We start from the raw sequence: 26,471 nt of genomic DNA on the forward strand, positions 1-26,471 counted from the left end.
TCCCTCCCGTTGATCAACGCCGAGGGCCCGAGGGAGCGAGGGCGGCCCGGGAGAAACCTAGGAGTAATAAGTTAATCAATCTCGCGCGGCAGAATCTTCTGTCTATTGATCCGCGGCGAGAGATGGATTAACGGCCGTCATGCGATCGCGTGGTGGCGAGAAGGCGACGCGGCACTTCCGAGGAAACGAGACCACTGTTTTTAACCGAGTCCCGTGAGCGCGAGAACCGCTCGTATCCGAGTCGACAAATTCACGTCTTCGTGAACAAGATTGCAGGCAAGATGAGCAGCCAGTTGAATATAACGGTCAGGCCGGAGGTAAGACTGGACGCCAAGTGGCTGAAGACTGATCTGCAACGATTCCTTTATCGCGATGGTCTGGCCGAGTTGTGGAACGAGATGGTACGCGACGGCGAGATCGTCGGCTCGTTCAGCGACGGTTTGATCAATGCCGCTGGAATCGTGGCGAAGAAGGGTGAGCGGATGTAGAAGTGAATTTGATTTCGTATCGAGTTTACTTCGTGCGTTGTAAAGCCGTCGTTTGTCAATAAAAGGAGATTCAGAACATGGGCCTTGGTCTTCTCGGCCTCCAAAACGGAGCAACGTTTCATTTAGAGATACACAAACTTCAAAGCCTAATCTACAATGTGCTCCTTGCGTCTAGAAACATTCTATTTTGTAGCCAGTACATATGTTCAAGTATTTATGGCGCAAGACCAGTAAACGTGGTTAATATGAATTCTGATTGGCCAGCAGGCACTTTTGAAAGGGCTTTTATTGACAAAAGGGGACACAGAGATTTATCGAGAGCAAGTCATCAACGTAAATCCTTTTTGATTGGTTCCTCGTGCACTTTTCAGGCGAGAACGGCAACTATTACTGTGGTATGAGAGTGTTGTCGTGTCTCTGCTGCGACGGAATTTGTGGCCCGCAACATGGCTGTAATTGTACTCCGTGCCAGAAGCTGGACGAGGAAGAGACCGCGAGAACGACAGCGATGGTTGAAAAGGCTACGTCTGCCAGGCGGATAATGGACTCGTGGCTCTGGGGACCGCCGCCATGTAAACAAATTTGCGTGGATGTTTTATCCCCCGTTTCTAAATTCTTACTTGAGTTTTCGCCCGAAATATTTCGACGAGACGTCGACAAGTACTTGAAAAATTATTATAGAGATTTTACGAGTATCTTCTGTTTTACATAAATTTGTTTTCTCGCATTAGACAAGATATTTGCTTCACAAATAATCGTTGTCTTTCCGTGTATGTACATGGAATATTTTGTGTGTACTGGTGAGAAACATTTCCGTATCCTTTTTGTTCTTGTCGAGTTTGTATCGATTATCCATTCACTTACGTTCACGCGTGTCTCCGCAGCGTTGACAGACCTGAGAGGATGCATCGATTTGTCGATTAAGGAGCAACGGAAGCTGTGCTGCGAGGTCGCGAATAGCACGTTGTCCGCGACGCGTTTGAGACAGCGCTTGATAGTCGCTCGAAGATATTTCACCGCGCTGTCTCGCCATAAGCCACAAGAGATCAAAGATACCTCAAGTTTACCAAAGTCTATCGGAAAGTTACAAAAAACGTAGAGTATAAAATTATATACGTAACATATGTGATTATAGTAAGCCACGTATTTACGTTGCACGTCCTATTGCATGCAGCACGAATTTCCTAAGTGACTTGTTTTTTCGTAAATCGCAGGCCGAGACCTAACGAAAAGGCGACCTTAGGATTAGCGCGCGTCGGCTCACGCGCGGCCCTCAATTTCTCGTTCGCGTACTTAAGACGGGCTTGGAGATCCGGGGAGGACGTGGAATTTTGTAGCGAATTACTGACCGAGTCACTGGAAGCGTTGCAGTCGTTACCGGAGGCGACTCTCTTCGACGAGAGCAACGTCTCCCAAGTCTGGCTGGAGGTCGTAGAAAGATCAGCAAAATTTTTAAGACAAGTTGTCACGGGGTACAAATATATTTCGCTCATGTTATCAGTCCATAGCATTTTCTCGTGCAACAAATAGACACGCGTGATATGTTTTTTTCAGGGAAGTAACTACCGGGCGATCATGGCGTCCCGTGCCGTTGTCAGACCAGCACACGGCTCTTTGCTTGTTACTGGAGCTGGTTGCGCAACGAGCTACTCTTTCTAGTTTATTAGATTCCGTGGTTTTATTGCTCCATCTCAGCGGCAAACACAAAAATCAGGACAATCGAGTGACGCCGCCCGGTAGCACGGCACCGCTCGTCCCGCTGTTGCGGCGACTGAATATGATACCAGCGACGAAATCGCGCAGGCACCTCGACAGAAACGTCACGCCGGGACCGTGTGAAGTGCTACTCAAGTATTTACGATTACCGGACGACGACGCCGTGTCCGTCGACTTGAGGAAAGCCGCGGTCATTATAATGTGTAACTTGAGCAGATTGGCCGCCCCCCTTTTGCCACCCGCTAGCGCCGAGTACGGATTCCCGAGGAACGGAAACGGCAGGCAAACGTTTCAGGAGGTGCTGGCTTGGGGCGGTGTAAAGTTTGGAAACGGCTCCACTCCGTTTTACTGCGACGCGATCGCGGAATTGGGCATAAAGCAGTTGTGCTGCACCGAACGAGCGCTAATGATATTGTCATTGAATGGCAACGTTTACAATATGTATCACGGATCCGAAACTCAGTATCCTCAAAGAGTGCACGGTTTCTCCGACAAGTCGGTCACGATGATCGCGTCCCATTCGGACGGCAAGCATTACTTGGCGCTAACGCAGGACGGCTGCGTGTACTCCTGGGGCAACGGGGACGGCGGTCGGCTCGGACACGGCGACACCGTCTCGTACGACGAGCCGAAATTGATCGAGGCGCTTCTGGAGAAGAACATCGTGTTTATAGCGTGCGGCAGCACGTACTCGGCGGCGTTGAGCGCCAGCGGCGAATTGTACACGTGGGGAAGAGGAAACTACGGTAGATTGGGCCACGGTAATTTCGACGATGTCATGAGTCCAACCTTGGTGACAACGTTGAAAGGTCACACGGTCACGCACGTGGCCTGCGGCAGCGGTGACTCTCAAACCTTGTGCGTGACCGCGTCTGGCATAGTCTTCTCCTGGGGAGACGGCGATTACGGGAAACTCGGCAGGGGAGGCACGGACGGATCCAAGACGCCGAAGATCGTCGACAAGGTGTTGGACATCAACGTGGTGAAGGTGTTTTGCGGCGGCCAATTCTCCGCGGCGCTGACGGCCCACGGGGAGGTGTACACGTGGGGCAAAGGTGACGCGTATCGCCTGGGCCACGACAACGAGGAACACGTCAGATATCCCAAGGTCATTGAATCGTTGAGGGACAAGAAGGTCAAGGATCTGTCTGTAGGCACCACGCACATATTAGCGCTGACCGAGGATCAGTTCGTTTACGGATGGGGTAGAAATGATTATGGTCAAATCGACCCCACGTTAGGTCCCGTTGTCCCCGAGCCTACGTTATGCCCGACGTTATCCTCGAAGACGGTTATCGGTTTGGCATCAGGCCCGACTCAGAGCTTTGCCTGGTGCATGTCAGCGTGGTCGGGTGGAGCCAGCAGAGTGGCCTTCGTTGTCGACATATGCGAGGAGACTTTTCAATTGCTCGACACACTCCTGTCCAAGTCTTGCGAGGGCCTGCCGGGAATACGACCGCCTACGCAGGACCGCGAGTGCCTGGCGGTAGCCACGTTGAACTTGCTTCGATTACAGCTGCATACGATGTTAACGCATAACATTGACACTAAATCCGTCGGACTTGCAACTAGCAGTCCGCTGTTAAGCTCCTTGAAGCAACGCTGTGTTAATCTGGCAAGTGCGACCGGGATATTAGCGACGATACAGGAAGCGGCGCAGGCGGTTCTGCAGACTGGCTGGAGCGTACTGTTGCCGACGGCTAATGAGCGCGCGAAGACCCTGTCCAGCTTCCTGCCAAATACCTCGAACAACATGGAACAATCTAGTTCAACGAATATATACATAAATAGTGGTCAGCGGTTCATGGCCGATTTACTAGTATCTAGTCTAATGGTGGATGGCGGATTGGAGTTGGCGTTGAAGGCTGCGATCAAGGTGGAAATAGCGGACATGCCGGACGAGAAGGATTTCCTCGACGTGGGCACGTCGAACGTCGTCAAGGCGAAGATCGAGACGAGGCAGGCGATGAAAGACGGTTTTAACACCGGGAAGAACATCACGACTATCTCTCTGCTTCAGCTGATACAGCAGTTAATTAGGAACGGCACGTGCATCACGCAATCCAGACTGCAGCAAAGTTCGTCGCAGCAGATGGATCGAAACGAGCATCTTCGAAGATTCGACAACTCGCCCAGCCTGAATCTCCTGCTGCGTTTCCAACGTTTGCTGATCGCGCAGGTGTACGAGTGTATCACGCGCAAGTCACGCGCGGAAGATCTGCACGATCAGGAGATGATGGGCGCGGAATCGCTCCTAAAAAAGTACATTGCGCAGATCTGCAACCACGCGACCGAGATACTGCCGTCAGCGGCTGAGATAGGCGGTCGTTCCGTCAAAGATTTCATCTCCATCGCCGGCGTCCTGAAAAGCGACATAATCAACGTATTGCTTTCCGAGCTGGTGACTTGTCTGATATTGCTGCAAGTGGACTACTCTATGCTGCTCATCGATATGAATTGGATGGAGGTAATTGCGCCGATTCTCGACTCGTTGGACCACTTCGTGAAACTGGCGCCGACGATGGAGAAGAACGAAGCGGACGATTTGTCCTGGCCGGGGATCATCGCGCCGCTGCACGGAAATAAGATACCCATCCAGGAGGAGCCGTCGTTGATACGGTGGGCGGACCTGGAGAATCACAATCGCGACGGCGGCCTCTGGGTGGTGGTGAACAACAATGTTTACGACGTGCAGGATATCAGGAACGACGGCTCCTGGTCTCCTTACGAGGTGTTGCAACGGTACGTCGTCGGGCGGGACGAAAGCTCGGCGGTGACGCAATGCGGCGCGCCGCACGGCCAGCTGTCGCCACCGAGGGGCATGATGGATTCCTGCTTCGTCGGTCATTATTGCCAGGCCGAGCCCGACGAGAACGCACGGGTGACGATCGAGGTGACCGACGTCTGTTCGTCCCTGCTCGACACGGAGAGAGCCCTGGGATTTTTGCTGGGCTTGCACGCCTACCGAATGCGACAGAGCCTGACGCTTCAGTCGGCGGAGAAAGAGGCCGGTGTGTGGCTCACCGCGAGTTTCTTGCGGGGCGGCCTGCAAGTCCTGCAACCCCCGAATCCGTACGAAGAAGAGAAGGACGAAGCGAGGAGCAACACGTCGACCGCCGCCAACTCGCCCACGGAACCGCCGCTCCCGGTGCACGCGAAGAACGAGCAGCAGAAGGAGCACGACGACCGAACGATCGCGTTTATACACGCGTTAGCGGAGGCGCATAAAACCGACGACGGCCACGTTCGAGCGTTCTTAACGATAGTCGACAGATACTCCAAGGCTAACAATCTGTTCTCGCACGCTGACTTTTGCGGCGATCATCCAGTCGAGGAAATCAGTCGCGTTCTAATGGCTGTGATTATAAAACACCTTGGCTTGGGGCAACAAGCGCTGGCGTTAGCGGAACAGGAATTGAAGACGGTCAACAGCGCGAAGCTGAGCACTCAGCTGGCCGACATGGTGCGAGCGATTTATCAGACCAAGTGGAACCTGGTGCGGATCAGGCAGCAACAGAATCGCAGTTACAAGGAAGTTTGCGCGCCCGCGCAGGAGAGATGCAGATTTCTCTTGTACGAGGTGAGGTCCGCGACGAGTTACGAAGTTAAAGGGCTCGAGGATCTGAAGCTGCTGCACACCGTTCCCAGATTCAAGAGAGCCGTTCGCACGGTTCTAGCCGATATTCGCAAGAACAAAGATTCGCCCGGCGGGGGCGGCGGTAAACCGGAGGACATCCTGAACGCGTCGATACAAAACGCCAAGACGAAAAACAAACCGGACGAGGATACGACGGCCTCCTCCAAGGAAGGCCTGACCGCCGCGGCTTCCTCCTCCACGAAACTGGAGGACATATCGGACATAAAGAACAAAATTATGCAGATAACCGAGAAGATTCGATGCGGGCCGATGCATTGGGCCACCGCCGACTACAACGGTTTAATGACGAGTATCATCGAGTTCGTCATCAACGACGGCATCAGCGGGGACGTCGAGACACTGCGCCGCGCGATGTACTGCCAGATACAACGCGCTCGCGTGCGGGAACAAGGTATCTCAATGATGCGGGAATTATTGAAGAAAGACTACCTGATACCGTCGGTGAAATACTCGTTGCTTAACGGCTGGCTGGGCTTGACCTATGAGAACAAGTCTCTCAGCGACGGAATCGTGCACTGCCTGTACGATATACAGTTAACGACCCCGTATCAAAAGTCTAAAGTCATCCTGGCTGAGGCCGAGGTAATCTCATGGGCGGTGCAAGCTCTACGGACGTACGTCGTACAGGCGGAGTTGCCGAGCAAGCAAAAGGTCAGCGGTAAGAGCAGCTTGAATCAAGGTACCTATACTTGGCTGCGAAAATTACCGAGAGCGAGATTCCTGCTGACTATTCTCGGCATGCTGACCAATCACCAGTGCGCCAACAAGATCGGGCTGCTAGTTAATTCGGGCCTCTTGTCGAGCATCCTGACTTTACTGAGACAGATCGGCCCATCGTCGGCAAGTTTCTGCGAGGGCGGCGAGGGACAGCAAGTCGGAGAAGGCGAGACGCCGAAAATTAAGACGGAGATCACGGCGGTCTACGAGGACACCCTTCAGAAGAACAAACCGCCGACTGTTCAGCTTAGCGGAACGGAGCTGGCGGCGCTGATGAAGGTCGGCACTCGGGTTGTACGGGGGGCCGATTGGAAGTGGGGTGATCAGGATGGTCCACCACCTGGCGTAGGTAGAGTCATCGGCGAGCTCGGCGAAGACGGGTGGATAAGGGTTCAGTGGGACAACGGCGCGACGAATTCGTATCGCATGGGTAAGGAAGGTAAATACGATCTAAAGCTGGCCGATCCACCGACGCCGCCCGACGATGACAGCGATGAGACCGACAGCGATACTTCGCTCGATGGAAGTAAGACGGAGAACACCGGTTTCCGCGGGGAGGATCTACACCCGACCACGTGCCTCAAATCGGCGTCGACGAACTTGCTGCGGATAATCTTACTCTCCTGCGGCGTGGAAGCTGATAAAGTACCCGCGATATCCATCAAGATCCTCACCTCCACTCTGCACGGTATAATATCGACTGCGAACAGATTCGGCGAGTCGACCACGCATGTTCAACTGGCGAGGCAGCATCACGAAACTTGGGCTACCTTCAGTCTTTTGAGGGCGATCGCGAAGTCGACGGGACTGTGCAGATCCTTGAGTTCGCAGGCCTGGCTCGACCTCCTGCTGGGTATCGTCATCGACGAAGCTAAGCCCTGCCTTGAGAAGCAAATTATGATCACGAAACTACTGGCGGCTGTTCTGTCTTCGTGGGGAACGGAGACAGCTCTAAGCGACAGGATACAATTCTTGGAGAAGTCCTTCGGGATATTGGGTCAAGTGGCTCTTTCGTGCGATATCGCTGCCGGTTCCGAGCTTCACTCGAACAAGTGCCGTATGTCCCTGACCGCATCGTACAGCTCTACCGTAGCCGAGGAACTAACGTGGCTAATTCGATTCTTGCATCCTCTTCCCGGCTGGAACGAAGCCGTAAACAGATTTCTCTCCGCGAAATTAGCGTTGGCGGTGGACCTCTGGAACGATAGCTCGCTGTACCACATACAGGTGAATGAGAACGGTGGCGATAATGGTCTCAATATCCAACGGACGGTCATGGCGACCCTCGTCGTCATCGGTGGTTTGGATAATAGAATAAGAATTGGCGGCTTGGTAAATTCTGACGGCGAGATAGGCACCGTCTGCAAGTTTACGAAACACTCCAAGATCGTTATGCAGCTGTGCAATGGCAGCGGGACGCGGAAGATAGTGCCGTTCCACGCGGTGAAGCAGATTAACGACAAGTTCCAGCTGGAGAGAATGCCTTTAACAGAGGCGCTTGTGTCTGTCTGGGCCAATCTGCTTTTAGGTATCGCCTGTATGGATAAACGACCCGGCGGCATGCCTGTCATCGCCGGCGCCGTCAACGCCGCGATACTACGAAGCCAGCACCAACAGCTCGCGGCTTTGAACGCCGGGAAAGCCATGCTCGCCTACCAGTCGAAATTGCGCAAGATCCTGAAATATTCGTTAGCCAATGAAATCAATGACGACGAGAGACGTACCTCCACGCTTTTGCAGGAGATGCTGTTACGCGCCACGAAGCCGCAGCCACTGAAACCGATATTCCAGCGTAGCGAATTAGAGGAGGCCGCTCTAGCGGTCTCTCAGTATCTTGTCTCCGAGCTGAGGCATACACCTATCCAACGAAACGGCATGGCTTCGGATCCTACTACTCCTACGTCCGACTGTTCGTTGGTATCTTTAACGTCGAGCCAGAGAAGGCACTGTAAGAACTCAACAGCGAGGAGAAGCTCGACGGCGGCGCCTGTAAACCCTTTGGTAGCTCAGTTAGTCGAAATGGGTTTTCACAGGAAGAGCGTCGAATTAGCCATCAAAAGCATGAGCGTCGCCGAGCAAGGCAACGTAACTGCGGAAAGTGTGGTGGGCTGGCTGTTGGAAAATCCGGACGCCGCCCTCAGCGACACGGAGACCTTGTCCAGCTTGGACGGGCTGACTGACGGCAGCGACGACTCGATTAGCGAGGATTTAGACGATTCTCCGTCGGGGCAAGAAAGTGCTATGGGCGGTGGTGCACCGCCCACGTACATGAAACGCTCGGATTTCCTGTCGGTCGACGAGTACGCGATTTACGTGCGCGACAACGTGGTCCCGGGTATGCTGGTGCGATGCTGCAAGAGCTACGAGGAGGTGGAGTACGGCGACGTCGGCTTGGTAGTGAAGATCGACGTGGAGAACCTGCACGATCTGAACGCGCAGGTTGCGTGGCAACGTAAGGGCAGCATGTACTGGGTGCGCTTTATCCACATAGAACTACTTGGCTATCCGCCGTCTTTGCCGGGCCCGCCGCCCGCGCTCAAGGTCGGGGATAAAGTTAGAGTTAAGGCGTCGGTGACCGAGCCGAAGTACAACTGGGGATCCGTGACTCATCATTGCGTCGGAGTGATCACGGCGATAACTAATAACGGCAAGAATGTGTCCGTAGACTTTCCGCAGCAGCACGGATGGACCGGCTGCGTCGCCGAGATGGAGAAGGTACCGTCCTGCCATCATTCCGTGACCTGCAACTTGTGCTGCCTGTCGCCGATTTCCGGCCCCAGATTCAAGTGCAAGTACTGCGACAATTATAATCTGTGCGAGAATTGTTTCTACACCAAGCGATCGCATCGGCACGGTTTCAATAGAATCGCGGAGCCCGGTTCGGCGGCTGTGTACGCCGGCAAGCCAGGCAGATATCACAGGCAGGATATATCAGAGTCGTACTTGATCGACGACTGGTCGAAGTGCATTAGAACCTTGAGCGTGTCTTCGCGAGAAAATTGGGCGATGCACCTGGTGGACGGGTCCGGAAAATACTGGCAGAGTTGCGGGTCGCAGGGTAAACACTGGATACGCTTGGAGATGTTACCTGGGATCTTAATACACTCCTTGAAAATCATCGTTAATCCACAGGACAGTAGCTACACGCCTTCCATAATAGTGGTCAATGTAGGAGACTCCTTCACTAATTTAGTGGAATTAAGAACGCTAAATACACGTTATTCGAATACTAACGTTATGTTGCTTCAAGAGATGAAGGAATATTATCCGTGCGTCGAAGTAGCGATAAAGCAATGTCGAAACGGCGGCATAGACTGTAAGATACATGGTTTGCGTATAATCGGACGGCAGAATATGTTTGAAAATCAGCTAACGACCTCGGTCTCTTTCCTCGCGTCTGATTGGGAAGTCCTGCAGGAGCAAGTGGCGATACAACGTAGCACCGATGCACCACCTCAGCAATCAGCCGTTTACGTTTGGGGCTTGAACGATAAGGATCAACTGGGAGGTTTGAAGGGATCCAAAATCAAGCTACCAGTGTACAGCGAAGTCCTCTCAAAGTTAAAACCTATTCACATAGCCGGAGGAAGCAAGACTCTGTTTATCGTTAGTCAAGAGGGCAAGTTATACGCTTGTGGAGAAGGAACGAATGGTAGGCTGGGTCTAGGAGATGACAACAACGTGTGCGAACCGAAGGCCATACCTTTCCTGAATCAATTCGTGATAAAGAAAGTGGCGGTACATTCAGGCGGAAAGCACGCCCTGGCGCTCACTCAGGACGGCAAGGTGTTCTCGTGGGGCGAGGGCGAGGATGGCAAACTGGGACACGGAAATTGCGTATCGCTGGATAAACCGAAGCTCATCGAAACGTTGAAGTCGAAAAGGATCCGAGACATCGCTTGTGGATCGGGACACTCGGCGGCGATCGCGAGCAACGGCGAGCTGTACACCTGGGGCTTAGGCGAGTACGGCAGACTAGGCCATGGAGACACCATCACGCAAACGAGACCGAAATTGGTGCAAGCCTTAGTTGGACAGAGAGTCGTTCAAGTGGCCTGTGGTAGCAGAGACGCGCAAACTATGGCCTTGACCACCGACGGCTGCGTGTATTCTTGGGGCGACGGCGACTTCGGCAAGCTCGGTCGAGGCGGAAGCGACGGCTGTTACGTGCCTTTATTGGTAGATCGATTGAGTGGTCTGGGCGTCGTACAGGTGGAATGCGGGGCGCAGTTTTCTCTTGCCCTGACGAAATATGGCGAAGTGTGGACGTGGGGAAAGGGCGATTACTTCCGCTTAGGTCACGGCAACGATCATCACGTTAGAAAGCCCACGCTGGTCGAAGGTTTACGGGACAAGAAAATCATTCACGTGGCAGTTGGTGCGCTGCACTGTCTCGCGGTGACCGATACCGGTCAGGTGTACGCGTGGGGTGACAATGATCACGGACAGCAAGGCAACGGAACGACGAGCGTCAACAGGAAGCCGTCGTTGGTGCACGAGCTGGAGGACGCGAGGGTGAACAGAGTATCCTGCGGCTCGAGTCACAGTATAGCTTGGGTATTGGTCGATCAGCCCAGTAACGGCAACCAAGACCCGGTCGTATTTCCGACGGTGAGGGATCCGTTGGGCCAGATGTGTCTGGGCCTGAATAACGCGCCTGAGCAGAACAGCGTGGTTGCTGCGACAAGTGACGCCGTCGCCACGAGACCGTCGCTCGCCAGCATAATACTCTCGTTAGAGAGCAACGTGGCCAAACAGCAGGCTTTGCAGCACGTGATAAACGCCCTTCTCATTATACAGGCCCGAGTGGCGATAGTGACGGCTCTGCAGAGCCACTCGATGCTGAACGGCTGCGCATCGACGAAGCACGTGTCGCTAGCACCGGTGACGGAAATAATACCGCCGTCCGAGGGGGCTATGACATCGAGTACGGAGCACGCGGTCTATCAGAACGTCGGTGACATCGCGCAAGGCGGGGGTGAGGCTCCGGCGAACGTCGCCGAGGCTGTCAACGTGACCACCAGCCCTAAATTGTCTCCCGAATCGGAGGAGTATCCGCTAGCCATGTTAGCCATGTCCATATCCAGCTCCGCTAGTCTGTCCTCGCGTGCCTCGAGGATGTCGACGAGCGCGATGAGCGTCATAGCGGCCACTTTGACATCCAACGCACAGGTGGTGGGCGAGGATGGTGCAACAGCTTCTGGCTTGGACGAGTTCACGTCAGCGTTAACGGAGGACGATGCGAGGGTCCTAGTGGACTTGTTAAAGCTCGCGGTAGCCAATAGAGTCTGCGCGTCGGCCAAAGAGACGATAGCGTCGGTACTGATCGCTCTAGGAAAAGTCAACGGTTCTGTCGGTAGTATGCTCCTGGAACTGTGCGTCACAGAGCTGGAGGACACCGCGGCGAACAGCAATTGCGTCAACAACTCACCACAACCTGTGGTACAAGAGACGCCGCATCCTTATATAGACGACACCACGTTGACCGGCCACGTAAAGATACCCGGCGCCGAGGCGCTCCGGGTGGAATTCGATCGGCAGTGTTCCACGGAAAAGCGGCACGATCCGCTCACGATAATGGACGGCAGCGGCAGAGTGGTGGCGGTCCGATCCGGCAGGGAGTGGACCGAGTGGGGCCCGGAGATCAAGATCCAAGGGGACGAGCTGAGATGGCGATTCTGCTCCGACGGATCCGTCAACGGCTGGGGCTGGAAGTTTACGGTGTATCCTATTCTGGCGAAAACGGCGCCTTACGAGCTCGGATCCGACAGGGCAGTGTTATCGCAGCCGACTATAGCTCTGGCTGAGCATCTTCTCATGGACAACAGTCTGATAAATTCCGACAGAAACGTTGCCTCGCGTCTGGCCACCGCTCTGGGCCAGTGCAGTCAACTAAGCACTCTATCCGCGCAACAGAGGATGTGGGCGTTGAGGAAGTTACAGGTGGTTTACACAAACGGGCCGGGCATAAGACCCGAGGTGGCACTCTCGTCCCTCCTTAGCTCTCTACCGCAAGCGCTTTTGAGACAGTACACGTACGAAGATCCTTTGGTTCGAGGCGGCAAGCAATTGATGCACAGCGACTTCTTCAAGGTTCTCGTGGCGCTCGCGTGCGACCTCGAGCTAGACGGAACGTCATTCTGCTCCGAGGTGCACAAGTGGTCCTGGTTCCGAAGGTACTGTCTCGCTGCACGCGTGGCGAAGTCGCTCGTCGACCGTACTCCTCTGCCAAAGGCGTTTTGCTACGAGGTGACGAAGCAACTGAACGAGATGGCGATGGACGGCGATGCCGACTATACGAAGGATCATGAAAATCACAATATATTCAAGCAGGGACACGACGAGCAGTTGCTACAGTGGCTCAATCGTCGTCCGGAGGACTGGACGCTCTCGTGGGACGGATCAGGCGCGATTTACGGTTGGGGTCACAATCACCGGGGTCAGCTCGGAGGCTTGGAGGGTCCGAAAGTCAAGCTACCTGCGCCGTGCGAAAGTCTGTCCGCGCTCAGACCGATCCAACTGATTGGCGGTGAACAGACTTTGTTTGCTGTAACTGCCGATGGAAAGATCTATTCGACTGGTACGCGGACGAGTTAACTAATCTTCTTTCAATATTGCGTGGCATATCTCGAATTGTAACATATCTTGCAGGCTACGGAGCTGCGGGACGTCTCGGGATAGGAGGAACGGACTCCGTTATGATTCCGACGCTATTGGAATCGATACAGCATGTATTCATCAAGAAGGTGGCCGTTAGCTCGGGAGGCAAACATTGCCTTGCTTTGAGTTCGGAGGGTCACGTGTATTCCTGGGGCGAAGGCGACGACGGCAAATTGGGACATGGTAACAAGGTGTCATACGATCGGCCGAAATTGGTCGAGGATTTACTCGGCGTAGAAATCGTAGATATAGCTTGCGGTGGTCATCACAGCGCCGCAATTACCAGCGCTGGTTGGCTCTATACCTGGGGGAAAGGTAGGCTTAGATTATGGGAAAGCGCCGAAGACTTTATATTTCTAATTCCGAGAGTATTTGACAGCTACTGCGCGCTTAGATGTTTAATTATTAAAAAATCGCTATGTAGTTTTACATTGTGGTAAAAGAGACAATTTGATCGCAGGACGATACGGACGTCTCGGTCACGGTGACAGCGACGATCAGTTACGACCGAAGGTAGTGGAAGCTTTGCAAGAGTACAAAGTGATCGACGTAGCGTGCGGGAGCGGCGATGCGCAAACGCTCTGCGTAACCGACGACGACAACGTGTGGAGTTGGGGCGATGGAGATTATGGGAAGTTGGGAAGAGGCGGTAGCGACGGATGCAAGGTTCCGCTGAAGATAGATTCCCTGGCCGGGCTCGGCGTAGTTAAAGTCGAATGCGGCAGTCAATTTTCGATCGCTCTAACGAGATCCGGAGCGGTTTACACCTGGTAATAACACACGACAATTAATTTTTGTATATTTCTCTTATACAATTTATTTTTATCGAATGATCTTTTTTCACAATCCCTTTTTACATTTCTCACGTTCAGGGGCAAAGGCGACTATCATCGCTTAGGACACGGCACAGACGACCATGTCCGTAGACCACGTAAAGTAGCCGCGTTGCAAGGGAAGAAGATCATTTCAATAGCAACGGGCTCCTTGCACTGCGTCGCGTGTTCCGACAAGGGAGAGGTATTCACTTGGGGCGACAACGACGAAGGCCAGCTCGGCGACGGTACCACGAGCGCGCTTCACAGGCCGAGATTGGTACACGCGTTGCAGGGCAAGAAAATCACGCGAGTCGCTTGCGGTAGCGCGCACACGCTAGCCTGGAGTACCGCGAAGGCAACGCAGAGCAGAATGCCGGCGGCCACGCCGATGGAATACGATCTGGTTAAAGATCTGTCGTACTCCGTACTGCGCAATAGGCTGGTATTACTGCATCATTTCGCGGAACTGTTATGCCCCGCTTTGGCCATGTTTCCAATCACCGGGCATATCGGGCTGAGCAAGCTGGCTCCTATGCTGGTTTACAGTATAAAGGAAGCGACATTCCGCAAGGTTATTCAAGCCACGATGGTCAGAGATCGTCAGCACGGACCTGTGATCGAATTGAACAGGATACAGGTGAAAAGGGCCAGAGCCAAGGGTGGATTAGCTGGACCAGATGGCATCAAGTCTGTCTTCGGTCAGATGATGTCAAAGATGTCTCTCTTGACACAGGACGTACTGTTTCTACCTCATAGAGTATGGAAAGTGAAATTTGTGGGTACGTAGTTCACTCACGTATAATCGCGACAGTTTCTTATTAAACTGCATAAAATCGCTAATACGATCGTATCGCTTTAGGGGAAAGCGTCGATGATTGCGGGGGTGGATACAGCGAGAGTATAGCAGAGATGTGCGACGAATTGCAAAACGGTTCCCTGCCGCTGTTTATACCCACGCCAAACGGTCGCGAAGATAACGGCACAAACCGAGATTGCTTCTTGTTGAACCCCATGGCCGACTCCCAATTGCACATGAATATGTTCCAGTTCTTAGGCATTTTAATGGGCATTGCTATACGAACCGGTAGTCCATTGAGCTTAAATCTAGCCGAGCCGGTTTGGAAGCAACTTGCAGGTATACCTTTGACACCTGCGGATCTGACGGAGGTCGACAGGGATTATGTCCCCGGCTTGCTTTGTATCAGAGATATGGATCCTGATGAGAAAGTCTTTCAGACTTTGGAAATGCCGTTCTCAACGACATCCGCTGCTGGGCACGATGTGGCATTATCTAACAGGTATCGCGTTCGGTAACTTTATTACTTCATATATTGAACAAAACTCTAAAAATTATTTTAAATGTGAAGAACGAAACATTTTTTCAACCTCTTTTTCAAAGATAATTTCTTTAATTAATAAATTTAAAAAAATAATCATTTTTATTATTACAGTGAAATTTTGTTTGCGATACAAGAGAGAAAGGGAGAGAGATTTAATTTGTATTGCTTTAGGAATGTCAAACTTATTTTATAATGCGTCTGAAAAAAACGGGATTTGTGATATATTGTAGATAAAATGTATGAATTGTAAAGAAACTTTTTAAAATTTCAGATATCTTAAAATAACACCAGAAAATAGACACGAATATGTAAGATTGGCGTTAGATTATAGACTGCACGAATTTGATGCTCAAGTAGCAGCTGTACGAGAAGGCTTATCGAAAGTCGTTCCTGTGCCCCTATTGGCACTATTTAGCGGTGCTGAGCTTGAAACGATGGTCTGTGGTAGTCCAGACATACCACTTAATTTATTAAAGTCCGTCGCGACATATAAAGGTGAATGCTCCATTGCAATTGTATGCGTCGTATCGAAGCACTTGCATATTGACAGCTTTAAAAATATAAAAAAAACTTGTTCCACAGGTATCGAAGTGATTGCGCCACTTGTTCAGTGGTTCTGGGAAGTCATGGATGAATTTACGAATCAAGAACGATCGCTTTTCCTTCGTTTTGTTTGGGGTAGAACACGTTTGCCGCGCACAATCGCAGATTTTAGAGGCAGAGACTTTGTTTTACAAGTAAGAAATTGTCATTTCTCGATAAGAAGCAGTTAAGATGCAGTTTATTGTACACCGTGTAATTATTTTTTTTTCGCAGGTAATGGACAAGTACAACCCACCGGACCAGTTTCTTCCTGAAAGCTACACTTGCTTTTTCCTCCTGAAGATGCCGCGATATTCCAGCAAAGCGGTTCTACGACAAAAACTGAAATATGCAATTCTCTTTTGTAAGAGCATCGACACCGACGAATACGCTCGAGTACAAGCTGCAACCAATTCCGACACCGATGATACAGATAGTTTAGCAAGCGAAGAACACACTTCGCTTTGAATCATTCATTACGTGAAATGGTTATTTGTGTTTGAAATAGCATTTCCGTTGACTTCTTTAAACATGTGTTCACAGAATCTCCAAAAACAAAAAGTCCTATTTTTCTTACACAGTATACTAATATGCTACACACTACGCTAATACTTAAATACATGTACTGCTTTTGTAGCACGACCAGTTTATTGTATAGTAGATGTTAATAACGAAAGGTATAAATAAACTAAGATTATTAGGGTACTCTTAGTCGGTATAATATTATTTATTTTGTAGCTAAGCATCGGACGATTATTTAATTCCGTAATTTTGTTTACTAGTGTGTTTAGTCTAACGTTAGTATTCAAGAAATAGTTTGCATACCGTCATTATACATTTCGAAGTACATCTTAGAGATACGTTGCTATTTGCAGAGAGCATTATTTTATGTTCCATCGCGATTTTTAAACGATTTCATATTTTGATTGCATGTATTCATGTGCGTTAAAATAGTTAACATGTAGCGAAAACATCACTAGTCTTGTTATTTTTACTAAATAATCAAATCGCGCTGCAGATAAGCAGTGCAATGTCATCGGTTACTTCTTTTACACATTTACTGAAGTATTTATTGATAATAAAGCAAACGACTTGGCACATACTCTCAGTCGCCACGGCACATGTCACAATCGAAATATTCTGATACAATATCAAGGTCAAAAGGCTGTTTGCATTGTTCTGTACATATTGGTCTAACAATAAAATTCTGGATGTATATAAGTCTGTGAGAATAAAGCTGTCGTAAGAGTCGTTATCAGCGATAAACTCCAGAGTTTATATTGGCCACAAGGAGAGTTCTCTTCAGAAAGCTGAGATTTCATCAAAAGTATAATTTGCAGTATTAGATTTAAATAAGATTCTTCCTTAATTCCTTTATCTGAATTTTTACTTTTTTTTCAAATTGCGGTCAATTTCGCGTTAGTAATGTGATAGATGATTCAACTTTATGTATTTACTTTTATAAAGGAAATCGCTAAATGTGACGATAATACGCGAGATTTCTGATTTAATTCGGTAAGAACTGGTAAAAACTTATCGCATGACGAAATTAGTGTCTCTTATTATCGTTATATGTCAACACAGCAATGTCGGACATTTTTTTACGTGTAATAATAATAAGTACAACAACGCACACATTGAAGAAGCTGCGAGGAAAAAGAAACAAGGAGAAAACATAGATAACATTGCGGCATACTTGAGCAACCATGTAGCTCTTTGCACAAACCCCTCTCTGTTTTCAAGTATCGTCTTTCTCCTTCAGCGTCTGCAAATATATTGAGTAACGTTGCTTTGCGATTAACGTCGTTCGTAATCTTTTTCTTTTTCGCTGGGCGAACTGCACGGAAGCAGCAATTTTCTCAATCGAACGCACGATGTACGCGGACGCGGACTGATATCGCCGGGCGAGTGAGAGTAGCGGGAGTTGAGAAATGCTCGACGATGCAACGGGAAGCTGTTTGATAATGTACGTACATGCTGTAAACAGTGTAATTGTAAAGAATGAACCACAACTAGCAGAATAGTCGCGCGATACCGCGCGGCCCGTGAACCGAGGAGAGACTGTAGTTCAATCTGCGCTAAATATTGCAATCGCGCACAAGCTGAGTCTGCGAGGCGAAATGTTTCGTTTAGCAAGGAACAAGGTATATATATTTCGTTTGAAATTAGCGTTCAGTGGTACGTTATAAGAGAGATGGTTTCATTCATATTTTTGTAGAAAAAAAAACAGAAGCCGCATGCATTCCAATGCTTTTTTCACTTTTCAGCTGCCTAAATGGGGTCTCAGAAATAAACGAGCGGTCGCTACATGCGAAGAAAGCGAGATAAAGAACATTGACGTGCCCGGCAATGCAGACGTTGTAATAATAGGTAATTACAGATATAAATCTGTAGAAATAAAACAGCGATCTATGTTAATCAGAAAATTGAATATTCTGCACTGTACATTAATTTTCTTTTCGGCAATATCTGTTTGCGCGTAGAATTAAAAAGAAATAGAAATCTTAGTCAAGCATTAGTCAGTCTTAACGTTTACAGACACAGATTTATTAATAAATTCAATTAAAATAATAGGCGGTGGCAGCGCCGGTTGCAACGCGCTGTATCAGTTAGGAAAGCGTGGAGTCAATGCAGTGCTCTTGGAAAAGTCCAAGTTAATATCCGGCACAACCTGGCACACAGCTGGTCTTCTGTGGCATTTACGCGGGATATGCGACGTAGAGACGGAATTGCTGAAGGCTTCTCGATTGCTTTACTCGTCTTTGCAAGAGGAGACAGGTATAAATCCAGGATGGATAAACAACGGTGGACTCTGCATCGCTCACTCCCCCGTAAGTGTGAATACACTTGCACGATTGACCCGCCTTTATATCCATTTCTCGGAGAATAACTGTCCATTGTGTGTTTTTTTTTTTCGTAGGAGCGAATCGCCGAGTACGAGAGATTAATTACTAGCTGTAAGAATTTCGGTATCGAGGCGTACATGATCGATCCGGTCGAAACGACGGAAAAGTTTCCCCTCCTCGATAAAAATGCGTTTCAAGCTGCGATATACTCTCCAGCGGACGGTACGATAGATCCTGCCATGTTAGTAAACGCGTTGACAAAATCAGCAGAGAAGAACGGTTGCAAGGTACTTTGCTTTCCTCATCGCCATCGGTCTCTACAACATACATACATTTATATAATAATCGAACTAATAGTTTGTACGTAAATTCTGCCGTGTAGTTGGCGACTGAATTGCTTGTTCGTTAGCGAAATGCAAACAGGCAGGAATGCCTGGACTATAGAATCGAAATACAGAAATGTCCAGGCATCCCCGCCTGGCCGTGTATTAGCAAAATTCCACCGCTAATTATTAACTGACAGTTGATTCAATTAAACATACAATATATAAATATCAAATAATTCTTTTAAGGTCATCGAAGATTGTCCGGTCACTAAAATTCTCGTGGAGGACACCGACGGCCATAAAACCGTCCGCGGAGTGGAAACGCCTCACGGTATCATAAAAGCTAACGTCATATTAAACGCGGCGGGAGCCTGGTCTGGAACGATAGCGCGAATGGTAGGACTGGATATCCCTCTGGTACCGATGAAACACGCATACATTGTTACCGAGCCGATGAACGTACGGGGATTGCCGAATATTCGAGATCCCGATTTCAATATCTACTTTCGCGTGCAGGGTGGAAATATAAATATCGGAGGATACGAGCCGAATCCTATCATACTGAAATTTGTAAGTATTGTGTATCTTAACCCAGATAGCACACATAGTTCTATGAATATCCTTCTGGGGTGCAAACATTCTTAATTTCAGAATATTCCAGTCGAGTATTCCATAAGTATTTATAGATTATTACAATTAAAAATTGCATATTCATAACAAAGAAGAACGGTTTTTAGAATGTTCGTCGAGAATGTCTTTGGAATATTCGTTGAGAATAATTTTGGAACATCCATCGAGTTTATGTATTGCACATTGTTTATTGGGTAATACACTTATCTTGTGCAAAAGGCAGTGAAATCTGCGATCATATCATATATAACCGACACGTTATATTCGATAGATTATTCTATTGACGTTCTCGAAAAAGATTTACAGTAGTGCCAGTCGAACGTTCCACGAACATTAATTAACAATTTCCAAATATTCTTGAAGAATATTCTTACAATGTTCATAAGAGTGTCTTGTGCTATCTGGGAATAAACGTTACGCGTGAGAGTTAATATACTTGTTATAAAAGAAGCACATGCAAGATATAACTTAAAGTCCACGTACTCTTGATTAACTCGAACGATATGTATTGTGAAGCCGCCGGAGGACTTTTCCTTCAGTTTGTACGAGCTGAATTGGGACGTGTTCAACACCCACGTGGAGGCGATGAACCGACTGATACCCGCTTTGGCGACCGCCGGAATAAGAACAACGGTGTGCGGCCCGGAAAGCTTCACTCCCGACCACAGACCTATCATGGGTAGAAAATTTCAGAATTAATTTACGATCGATTACGATGATGTATGACGTAGGGCACGTTAAGTCTAAAATAACAAAAATGTCCGATAGGCGAAGACCCACGCTGCACAGGTTTCTATTACTCCTGCGGATACAACAGCGCCGGGATGATGTTCGGAGGTGGTTGCGGAGAACAAATAGCATTATGGATAATTAACGGACGGCCGGACAAACACATGTTCGGTCAGGACATCAGACGGTAGATATTTATTCCAGTTAAAAGACGGATCTTAAACCTTAGATTACGATAGCATGACATAATATTTATTCGGCGAATTAAATTTAGGATTTATCAGTCTTTCATAACACGACTTCTGTTTGTTTGTACAACTATACAAAATTGGTCTGCGATGATTTGCTAGTGACTAATTAAAAGTCAGAGCTATATCTTGATCCTTCGTTTTTCTGAGTGAAAGAAAAGGGACCGACATATAGTTCTAACTTTTCCCCCTGTCCAGGTACATACCAGAACAAAAGAAAAATTCGGTTTGGGTGAACGAGCGAAGTCACGAGGCTTACGCGAAAAATTACAATATTGTTTTCTCGCACGACGAACATTTGAGCGGCAGAAACTTGAAGACGGATCCTTTCCACAATGTAAGTTACGCTTCGTGTTCAGTTCAGGCTTTCTTCGTTCAATTAGATTGCGCATTTCTTCGCTCGTACAAACGCGACGTGTCACGACCAATTTTTAGTTCCTCGTCAACGAAGGCGCCGTTATGGAAGAACGTCAAGGATGGGAACGTCCAGGGTGGTTCCTACTAGACAACAAAACGGCCCCGATTTTACCCTACGATTACGGCGGCTACTACGATACACCAAAGAATACGAATAACACGTATGCCGATATACTGAAAACAGAATGTACATTTGACTTTCCACCGCACGATAATATCGTGAGTCTCTTTTCTGGACTGTCGGAAAGTATTTTTGCACGATGAAAGGTGCCGGCTCGGTAATTTTTCTTACGTACTTGTCGCAGATACGGGAGGAAGCGCTTGCCTGCAGAAATAACGTTGCCTTATTCGACATGTCGTATTTCGGCAAGCACTACATATGCGGCCCAGACGCGAAAAAAGCGGTCGATTACATATTCACGTCTCGAGTGGACCGAGAGATTAATCGAACTGTGTACACCTGCATGTTGAACAGAAAAGGCGGCGTGGAAGGCGACTGCACGGTCACTGGTCTCGAATCCGGCTCGGGCGGCGTAGTCGATCCCATATTTAAGGGAAAAGCCTTTTACTTAGGTGTCTGCTTTGAGATTTTATCGAGAGAGCGCGCACATTTTATTCCAATCCTGCATTATTAATGCATTTTAGTGAGCGGAGGCATGTCATCGTATCACACTTGGGCGCACATCAGCAAAGTGATAAGGGACAAAGGTTTCAGCGTGTCCGTACACAATGTCACGGAGCAGATAGGAATTTTGTCAGTTCAAGGTCCTAACAGGTAGCGAGATCAAGCGCAAATACGAATGAGCATGTAAATTGTTGTGAAAGGTACACCTCGCATATCGTCCGTACGATCTTACAGCCGCGAAGTCCTTCGGGAGTTGGTCGACGTCGATCTGTCGAATAAGTCAATTCCGTTCTCGACTGCGAAACTGGCGCGCATAGACGGCGAACTGGTGCTCATGTTTAGACTCAGCTTCGTGGGTGAACTCGGTTTCGAGTTACACATCCCGAGGAGTTCGTGCGAGAAGGTTTACAAAGCTGTGATGGAATGCGGCAGGAAATATGATATGAAGCTGGCCGGCTACAGGGCGCTCTACAGTCTGAGTTGCGAGAAAGGTGCGTAGCGAACGCAGGGTACAAGGCTTTCCCCGTCCCTTTTAACTCTGCGCCGATTCGCGGTAATTGTCAATTCGTCCATCAGGATATCATCTCTGGGGCGCAGACTTGAGGACGGACGACAATCCGATAGAAGCCGCTCTAGAAATGGTCTGCCGCAAGAACGGCAAGTACTTGGGAAAGACATCTGTTGAACAGTGCCGTAAAAACGGAATAAAAAAAAGACTGGTACACTTACACATAAATGAGTGAGTACATCGTTTTGCGACTTGAACCCCCGGTATTCTTAGGTCAGTATATTAACAAACGCGCACCGTTTTCGCGCATAAACACTCGTTTAATTACAGCGACATACCACTGTGGGGTATGGAGAGCGTTTACAGAAACGATCGATTGGTCGGTTATCTAAGAAGAGCCGAGCGCGGGTACACCTTCAAACGCAGCATCGGACAGGCGTAAGTGGCGTACGAGATGGCGAATAATGGAGGCGTGAACAATTGCATATAAATATACACGTTTACTTTGACGTTATTCAGATACATCACAGCTCCGAATGGGCAAAACGTTACAAGGGAATTTCTAGAGACGGGTACTTACCAGATCGAAGCGCGGAGGAAAAAGTATCCCGCGCAGATGTACCTTCACAGCCCGTTCGATCCACAGAACAAGAGACTACTAGGTGTATACACAATATAAAGAGCTACGTAAGCGACATTGCGCCTTTTGATTTTAAACCATCCGCGGAAAGCAATTGTACGTGTCTCAACTAGGGGTAAACCGCTGAGGGCACAGTGGCGTCCAGATTTGCGGTATTACTGAGCATTAATTCGCATTATAAAGATAAAATAATGTCCACTGGGCATCAGTAGGCATTGGTGTGCATGATTTTGGTCAGCGGTTTACCCCTTGTGTCTCAACGATCGCAAACATTTTATACATTTTTTTTACATACATAAAAAGAAATGGTATAAATTACTTGTGTTATTGTCACGAACGGTATCGAGTGTTCCGTTACTCGGGACAGCCTATCCCGCTAATGGATTAGCGTGTACGCTTACGTTGTTTATCCTGATTTCTGCGAGCGGTTTGTAATTCTTAGGATTCACCGGTAGTTTCTCCAGTTGCTCCAAGGTTTCCAGGCCGTCGATGACCCTGCGACGAGCAAGCAAAGATTAACCGTGATGTTACGTCTGCTATATGCACGGTAGAAAAATTAACGGGAGACGAACTCACTTCCCAAACAAGGTATACTTGAGGTCTAGGTGCGACTGAGGCGCGTAAGTTATGAAAAATTGACTGCCGTTCGTGTTAGGGCCGTTGTTAGCCATAGATACAAGGCCCCTCGTGTTATGCTTGAGCTCCTCCTTAAATTCATCCTCGAACTTGCGATTCCATATGGACGTTCCACCTTTACCCGTGTTGCTGGGGTCACCGGTTTGGACGATGAAGCCCTTTATGTTCCGGTGGAATAGGCAATTGTCATAGTACTCGCTGGCGCAGAGTGCGAGGAAATTCTGAAACGAGAAAGAACGCGCCTGCGTCACAAAGTTGTAAATCTTGGTTTTCTAATCAGAGCCAGCGCCTTCAGGCTCGCTGCGGAATTATTTTAGTGAACCTGGCGCTTCCCTCGAGTCCCTTAACTCGGTTACATTGTCTCGATAACTAGTGACTTAATTTAATTTTTCGACAACTAGTCATTTAATTTGTTACACTAATAGTTGCTTTATATATTTTTCAAACCTCGACAGATCGCATTAGGCCTCGCATTTTTGCGCATAAACGCCTTTATCGACGCCTCACAATTCAAATGCAGACCTGATATTTTTACTTTCTGCACGCAATACTGCAAAGTGACGATTCGCTACTTTCGAGTAGCCGACTGCAACGAGTTTTCAGAATTGGTAACTTGTAACTGTAACTAGTTAAATTTTTAGTAAAAAAAAAGACTGCAACTGTAACTAGATACATTTATAAAGTAACTTTCGCAACCCTGTTTCTATTTCTTAGACCATCAGTTCTGACTCGCTCGAGCACTCTCGGCGCATCGACACATGGACGGCCGGTGCTACAAATATTTTAAAAATTGCGCCTGCACTTTAACTCTTACACTAAACGGTAAAAGACTCTCTTACTTCCCTACTCTCACCGCAGACGGTCCTTGATTTCTTGCTAAAGTAGGAACTTTCATTCTCGGTGAATTAGCAACACGCGGTCGGCTAACAATAAGACCCGTTCTCCATTGATCGTATCGTAGCGTCGCAAATCACAAGATTCGACCAATCGGTGTCGAATTAGAACCTGTCTACGACCCTTGCTACGACACGAGCAACGCAGAACCAGCCTAGTACTACAAGTATTTTAAAGCCTAGCACTACAAGTATTTTAAAGCCTAGTACTACAAGGATTTTAAAAGCGTCTGTACTTTAGCCTCCTCGCAACAAAAGGTAAGGTTATGGTTCTCTCTTATTCCTTGCTCCGCGCGTCGCAGACCAATCTTGAAAATATATAGAAAATTTTTTTTGGAGGGTCTTTAACGTCTCGTCGACTGGACCGAACTTTTATCCTCCGGTACATTTAGACTGTACATAAACACAATCGCGTGCATAGGTTATGTGTCGCCAACGTGGGCGGTTCAGTCGTCGCTGATCAATACCTCGCACGTTTTCGGGCACATCTCGCAGAACAGTTCGATCTTGATGTCGCCGACGTCCGTGTGCAACGTTACGCTCTGTAAAAAGTAAAGATCTCCGTCACCCAAAGCCGTACGGACGCGCGAGCGAGCTGCAAGCACCGCGGACTTGATACCATTTTTGTTTCTTTCCTTCACGATGTGCGTCGTGTGTCCGAGCCGAGGGATCTAGTCTAAGTCGAGTCCGTTAATTTCGAGATCACGCGCGACGGCAAAACGAATCCTGCCCGGGCTCCGACGTTTCCGCGTTCGAGAACGTTGACGCGTACTAACCGCGGGGCCGCGGGGAGGTGCAGAAAGTGCAGCTAAACCTGCGCACGTGACGCGCGTGGCGCTTCGTTCCGAAGTCAAGTGGCGTCCGCGACGAACGCCGACCCGCCAAGTTGCCAGGCTTACATTATCGCGTTACGCGTTACATTATTGTTACATTATTAACTATCGACATTGAATCATTAATTGTTACACGTCCTCGTGCGTCGGAGACGACGACACGTGTCGGAGCTCGCGGCGAGTCCCTCGAAGGGCGGAAATCGAGAGCTCTCGAAGCGTACGAGAGACGCTCCGGCGAATCGATCCGCGTATCGATCGACGTATCGACGAGCGAGAGAAAGAGAGAGAGAGAGACAATCGCTTGAGCTCGCGGTGACGCGAGCGAAAGGAATTCGGGCGCCGAGCGGAGCGCCGCCTCGCGGCCGCCAGGCGCTTCCTCTCGCCTGCGCGCGTCCACTCACCCGCCGCGCACGCACAACGAACGGAGTGTGTGGCGAGAGAGAGCGGAAATAGTGAGATCCCGTCAACTCCCCGGGGCGCGCTCCATTTCCGCGAGAGGAGAGTAGCACATCGCGCGGCGGACGGACGAGAGTGCGCGAGGCCGAAGAGCGGTCACAGGCGTAGCCAGAGATCGCGCGATCGCGGTGGATCGTTGTTCACGCCGGTGGGCGGAAAGAAAGGAGCGAGGGAGAAAAAGAGAGATAGAGAGAGAGAGAGAGAGAGAGAACGCGCGCGAGAAAGAGTGAGATCGTAAAAGCGGCCAGCAGCAGCAGCAACAGCAGCCGGGATCCGCCGACGAGTGGCGCGTCTGTGAGAACGCGCGTTCCCCTCGGCGAGCGTGACGTAATTGTATTGATCCGCGGCGGGAGGAAGGGCCCGAGAGAGTCGCGCATTCGCCATCTTGGACGAATCGGTAGTAGAAAAGAACGTTTCTGCGTCCCCGTAGGCCGCCGACGTGTGCGTGCGTCGCTTCCCCTCCGTGTCGTCGTCGCCGCCGCCGCCGCCGCCGCCGCCGCTGCCGCCGCGAGGTGGTGATCCGTGGCGATCCGCGCGTTAATCTAGTTTCACCGGGAGTTAACCCTGTTGTGAATTGGCAACCCATTTGGACGGACCAAGGTGAGTCATTATTTTTTCGCTCCCCGCGCGCTCCGTGTCCGTCGCGGACCGGGGGTCCCTTTCTTTGCGCGCCGACGATTCCGCCGTATCCGACACTTCCCCACCCCC

At 49.5% G+C, this 26,471-nt stretch overlaps 4 protein-coding genes across 12 annotated transcripts in view; 3 read left to right on the plus strand and 1 right to left on the minus strand.

Moving 5' to 3' along the window:
- LOC105569752 (E3 ubiquitin-protein ligase HERC2) lies at window positions 1–16,681 on the plus strand. The gene is made up of 12 exons (XM_012026459.1): window positions 1–474; window positions 860–1,060; window positions 1,373–1,583; window positions 1,703–1,960; window positions 2,043–13,159; window positions 13,231–13,554; window positions 13,700–14,009; window positions 14,112–14,833; window positions 14,914–15,352; window positions 15,666–15,889; window positions 15,977–16,131; window positions 16,211–16,681. Exons 1-12 carry the CDS (start codon window positions 282–284, stop codon window positions 16,442–16,444), a joined length of 14,388 nt encoding a protein of 4,795 aa, XP_011881849.1. The 5' UTR covers window positions 1–281; the 3' UTR covers window positions 16,445–16,681.
- Window positions 16,682–17,330: 649 nt separating this feature from the next.
- Window positions 17,331–23,002, plus strand: LOC105569751 (sarcosine dehydrogenase, mitochondrial). Its single transcript, XM_012026458.1, has 15 exons — window positions 17,331–18,120; window positions 18,244–18,346; window positions 18,551–18,807; window positions 18,897–19,109; window positions 19,395–19,718; window positions 20,295–20,457; window positions 20,547–20,694; window positions 20,954–21,092; window positions 21,191–21,391; window positions 21,478–21,745; window positions 21,818–21,947; window positions 22,032–22,288; window positions 22,374–22,536; window positions 22,636–22,743; window positions 22,825–23,002. The coding sequence occupies exons 1-15, from the start codon at window positions 18,097–18,099 to the stop codon at window positions 22,982–22,984; spliced, it is 2,658 nt and encodes an 885-aa protein (XP_011881848.1). The 5' UTR covers window positions 17,331–18,096; the 3' UTR covers window positions 22,985–23,002.
- On the minus strand, window positions 20,368–25,294 carry LOC105569750 (peptidyl-prolyl cis-trans isomerase-like 3). Of its 3 annotated transcripts, none has more exons than XM_012026457.1 (5): window positions 25,094–25,294; window positions 24,942–25,016; window positions 23,522–23,802; window positions 23,347–23,440; window positions 20,368–20,448 (listed from the first exon to the last, which is right to left on the minus strand). In XM_012026457.1, the coding sequence occupies exons 1-5, from the start codon at window positions 25,094–25,096 to the stop codon at window positions 20,431–20,433; spliced, it is 471 nt and encodes a 156-aa protein (XP_011881847.1). In that variant the 5' UTR covers window positions 25,097–25,294; the 3' UTR covers window positions 20,368–20,430. The 3 variants fall into 3 exon arrangements, with proteins under 3 accessions (XP_011881847.1, XP_011881846.1, XP_011881845.1); XM_012026456.1 differs by having other exon boundaries at window positions 23,265–23,440; window positions 25,094–25,291; XM_012026455.1 differs by lacking the exon at window positions 20,368–20,448 and having other exon boundaries at window positions 23,179–23,440; window positions 25,094–25,290.
- Window positions 25,295–25,701: 407 nt separating this feature from the next.
- Window positions 25,702–26,471, plus strand: part of LOC105569753 (protein PRRC2C) — a 21,088-nt gene continuing 20,318 nt past the window's right edge. For 6 of the 7 annotated variants that reach the window (XM_012026460.1, XM_012026462.1, XM_012026464.1 and 3 more), the window contains exon 1: window positions 25,703–26,363. The gene's annotated coding sequence lies outside the window, so the exon portion shown is untranslated. Of the gene's footprint in view, window positions 26,364–26,471 lie in introns of all 7 variants that reach the window. The other variant, XM_012026465.1, reaches the window with a different exon arrangement.

Source organism: Vollenhovia emeryi, unplaced genomic scaffold (assembly GCF_000949405.1).
Source record: "Vollenhovia emeryi isolate VEMERY1.0 unplaced genomic scaffold, V.emery_V1.0 DF939123.1, whole genome shotgun sequence".
In the NCBI taxonomy this organism is placed as follows: domain Eukaryota; kingdom Metazoa; phylum Arthropoda; class Insecta; order Hymenoptera; family Formicidae; genus Vollenhovia; species Vollenhovia emeryi.

Coding starts and splice junctions, on each gene's coding strand:
- LOC105569752 (XM_012026459.1), top strand. CDS start 282: ATGAGCAGCCAGTTGAATATAACGGTCAGGCCGGAGGTAAGACTGGAC. Junction 1,961..2,042: donor TTAAGACAAGTTGTCACGGG/GTACAAATATAT, acceptor TGTTTTTTTCAG/GGAAGTAACTACCGGGCGAT. Junction 13,160..13,230: donor TGGAAAGATCTATTCGACTG/GTACGCGGACGA, acceptor CATATCTTGCAG/GCTACGGAGCTGCGGGACGT.
- LOC105569751 (XM_012026458.1), top strand. CDS start 18,097: ATGTTTCGTTTAGCAAGGAACAAG. Junction 20,695..20,953: donor TTCGGTCAGGACATCAGACG/GTAGATATTTAT, acceptor CCCCCTGTCCAG/GTACATACCAGAACAAAAGA. Junction 22,289..22,373: donor CAGTCTGAGTTGCGAGAAAG/GTGCGTAGCGAA, acceptor TTCGTCCATCAG/GATATCATCTCTGGGGCGCA.
- LOC105569750 (XM_012026456.1), bottom strand. Junction 23,803..24,941: donor TGTGCCCGAAAACGTGCGAG/GTATTGATCAGC, acceptor TTCTCGTTTCAG/AATTTCCTCGCACTCTGCGC. Junction 23,441..23,521: donor AAGTATACCTTGTTTGGGAA/GTGAGTTCGTCT, acceptor TGCTCGTCGCAG/GGTCATCGACGGCCTGGAAA.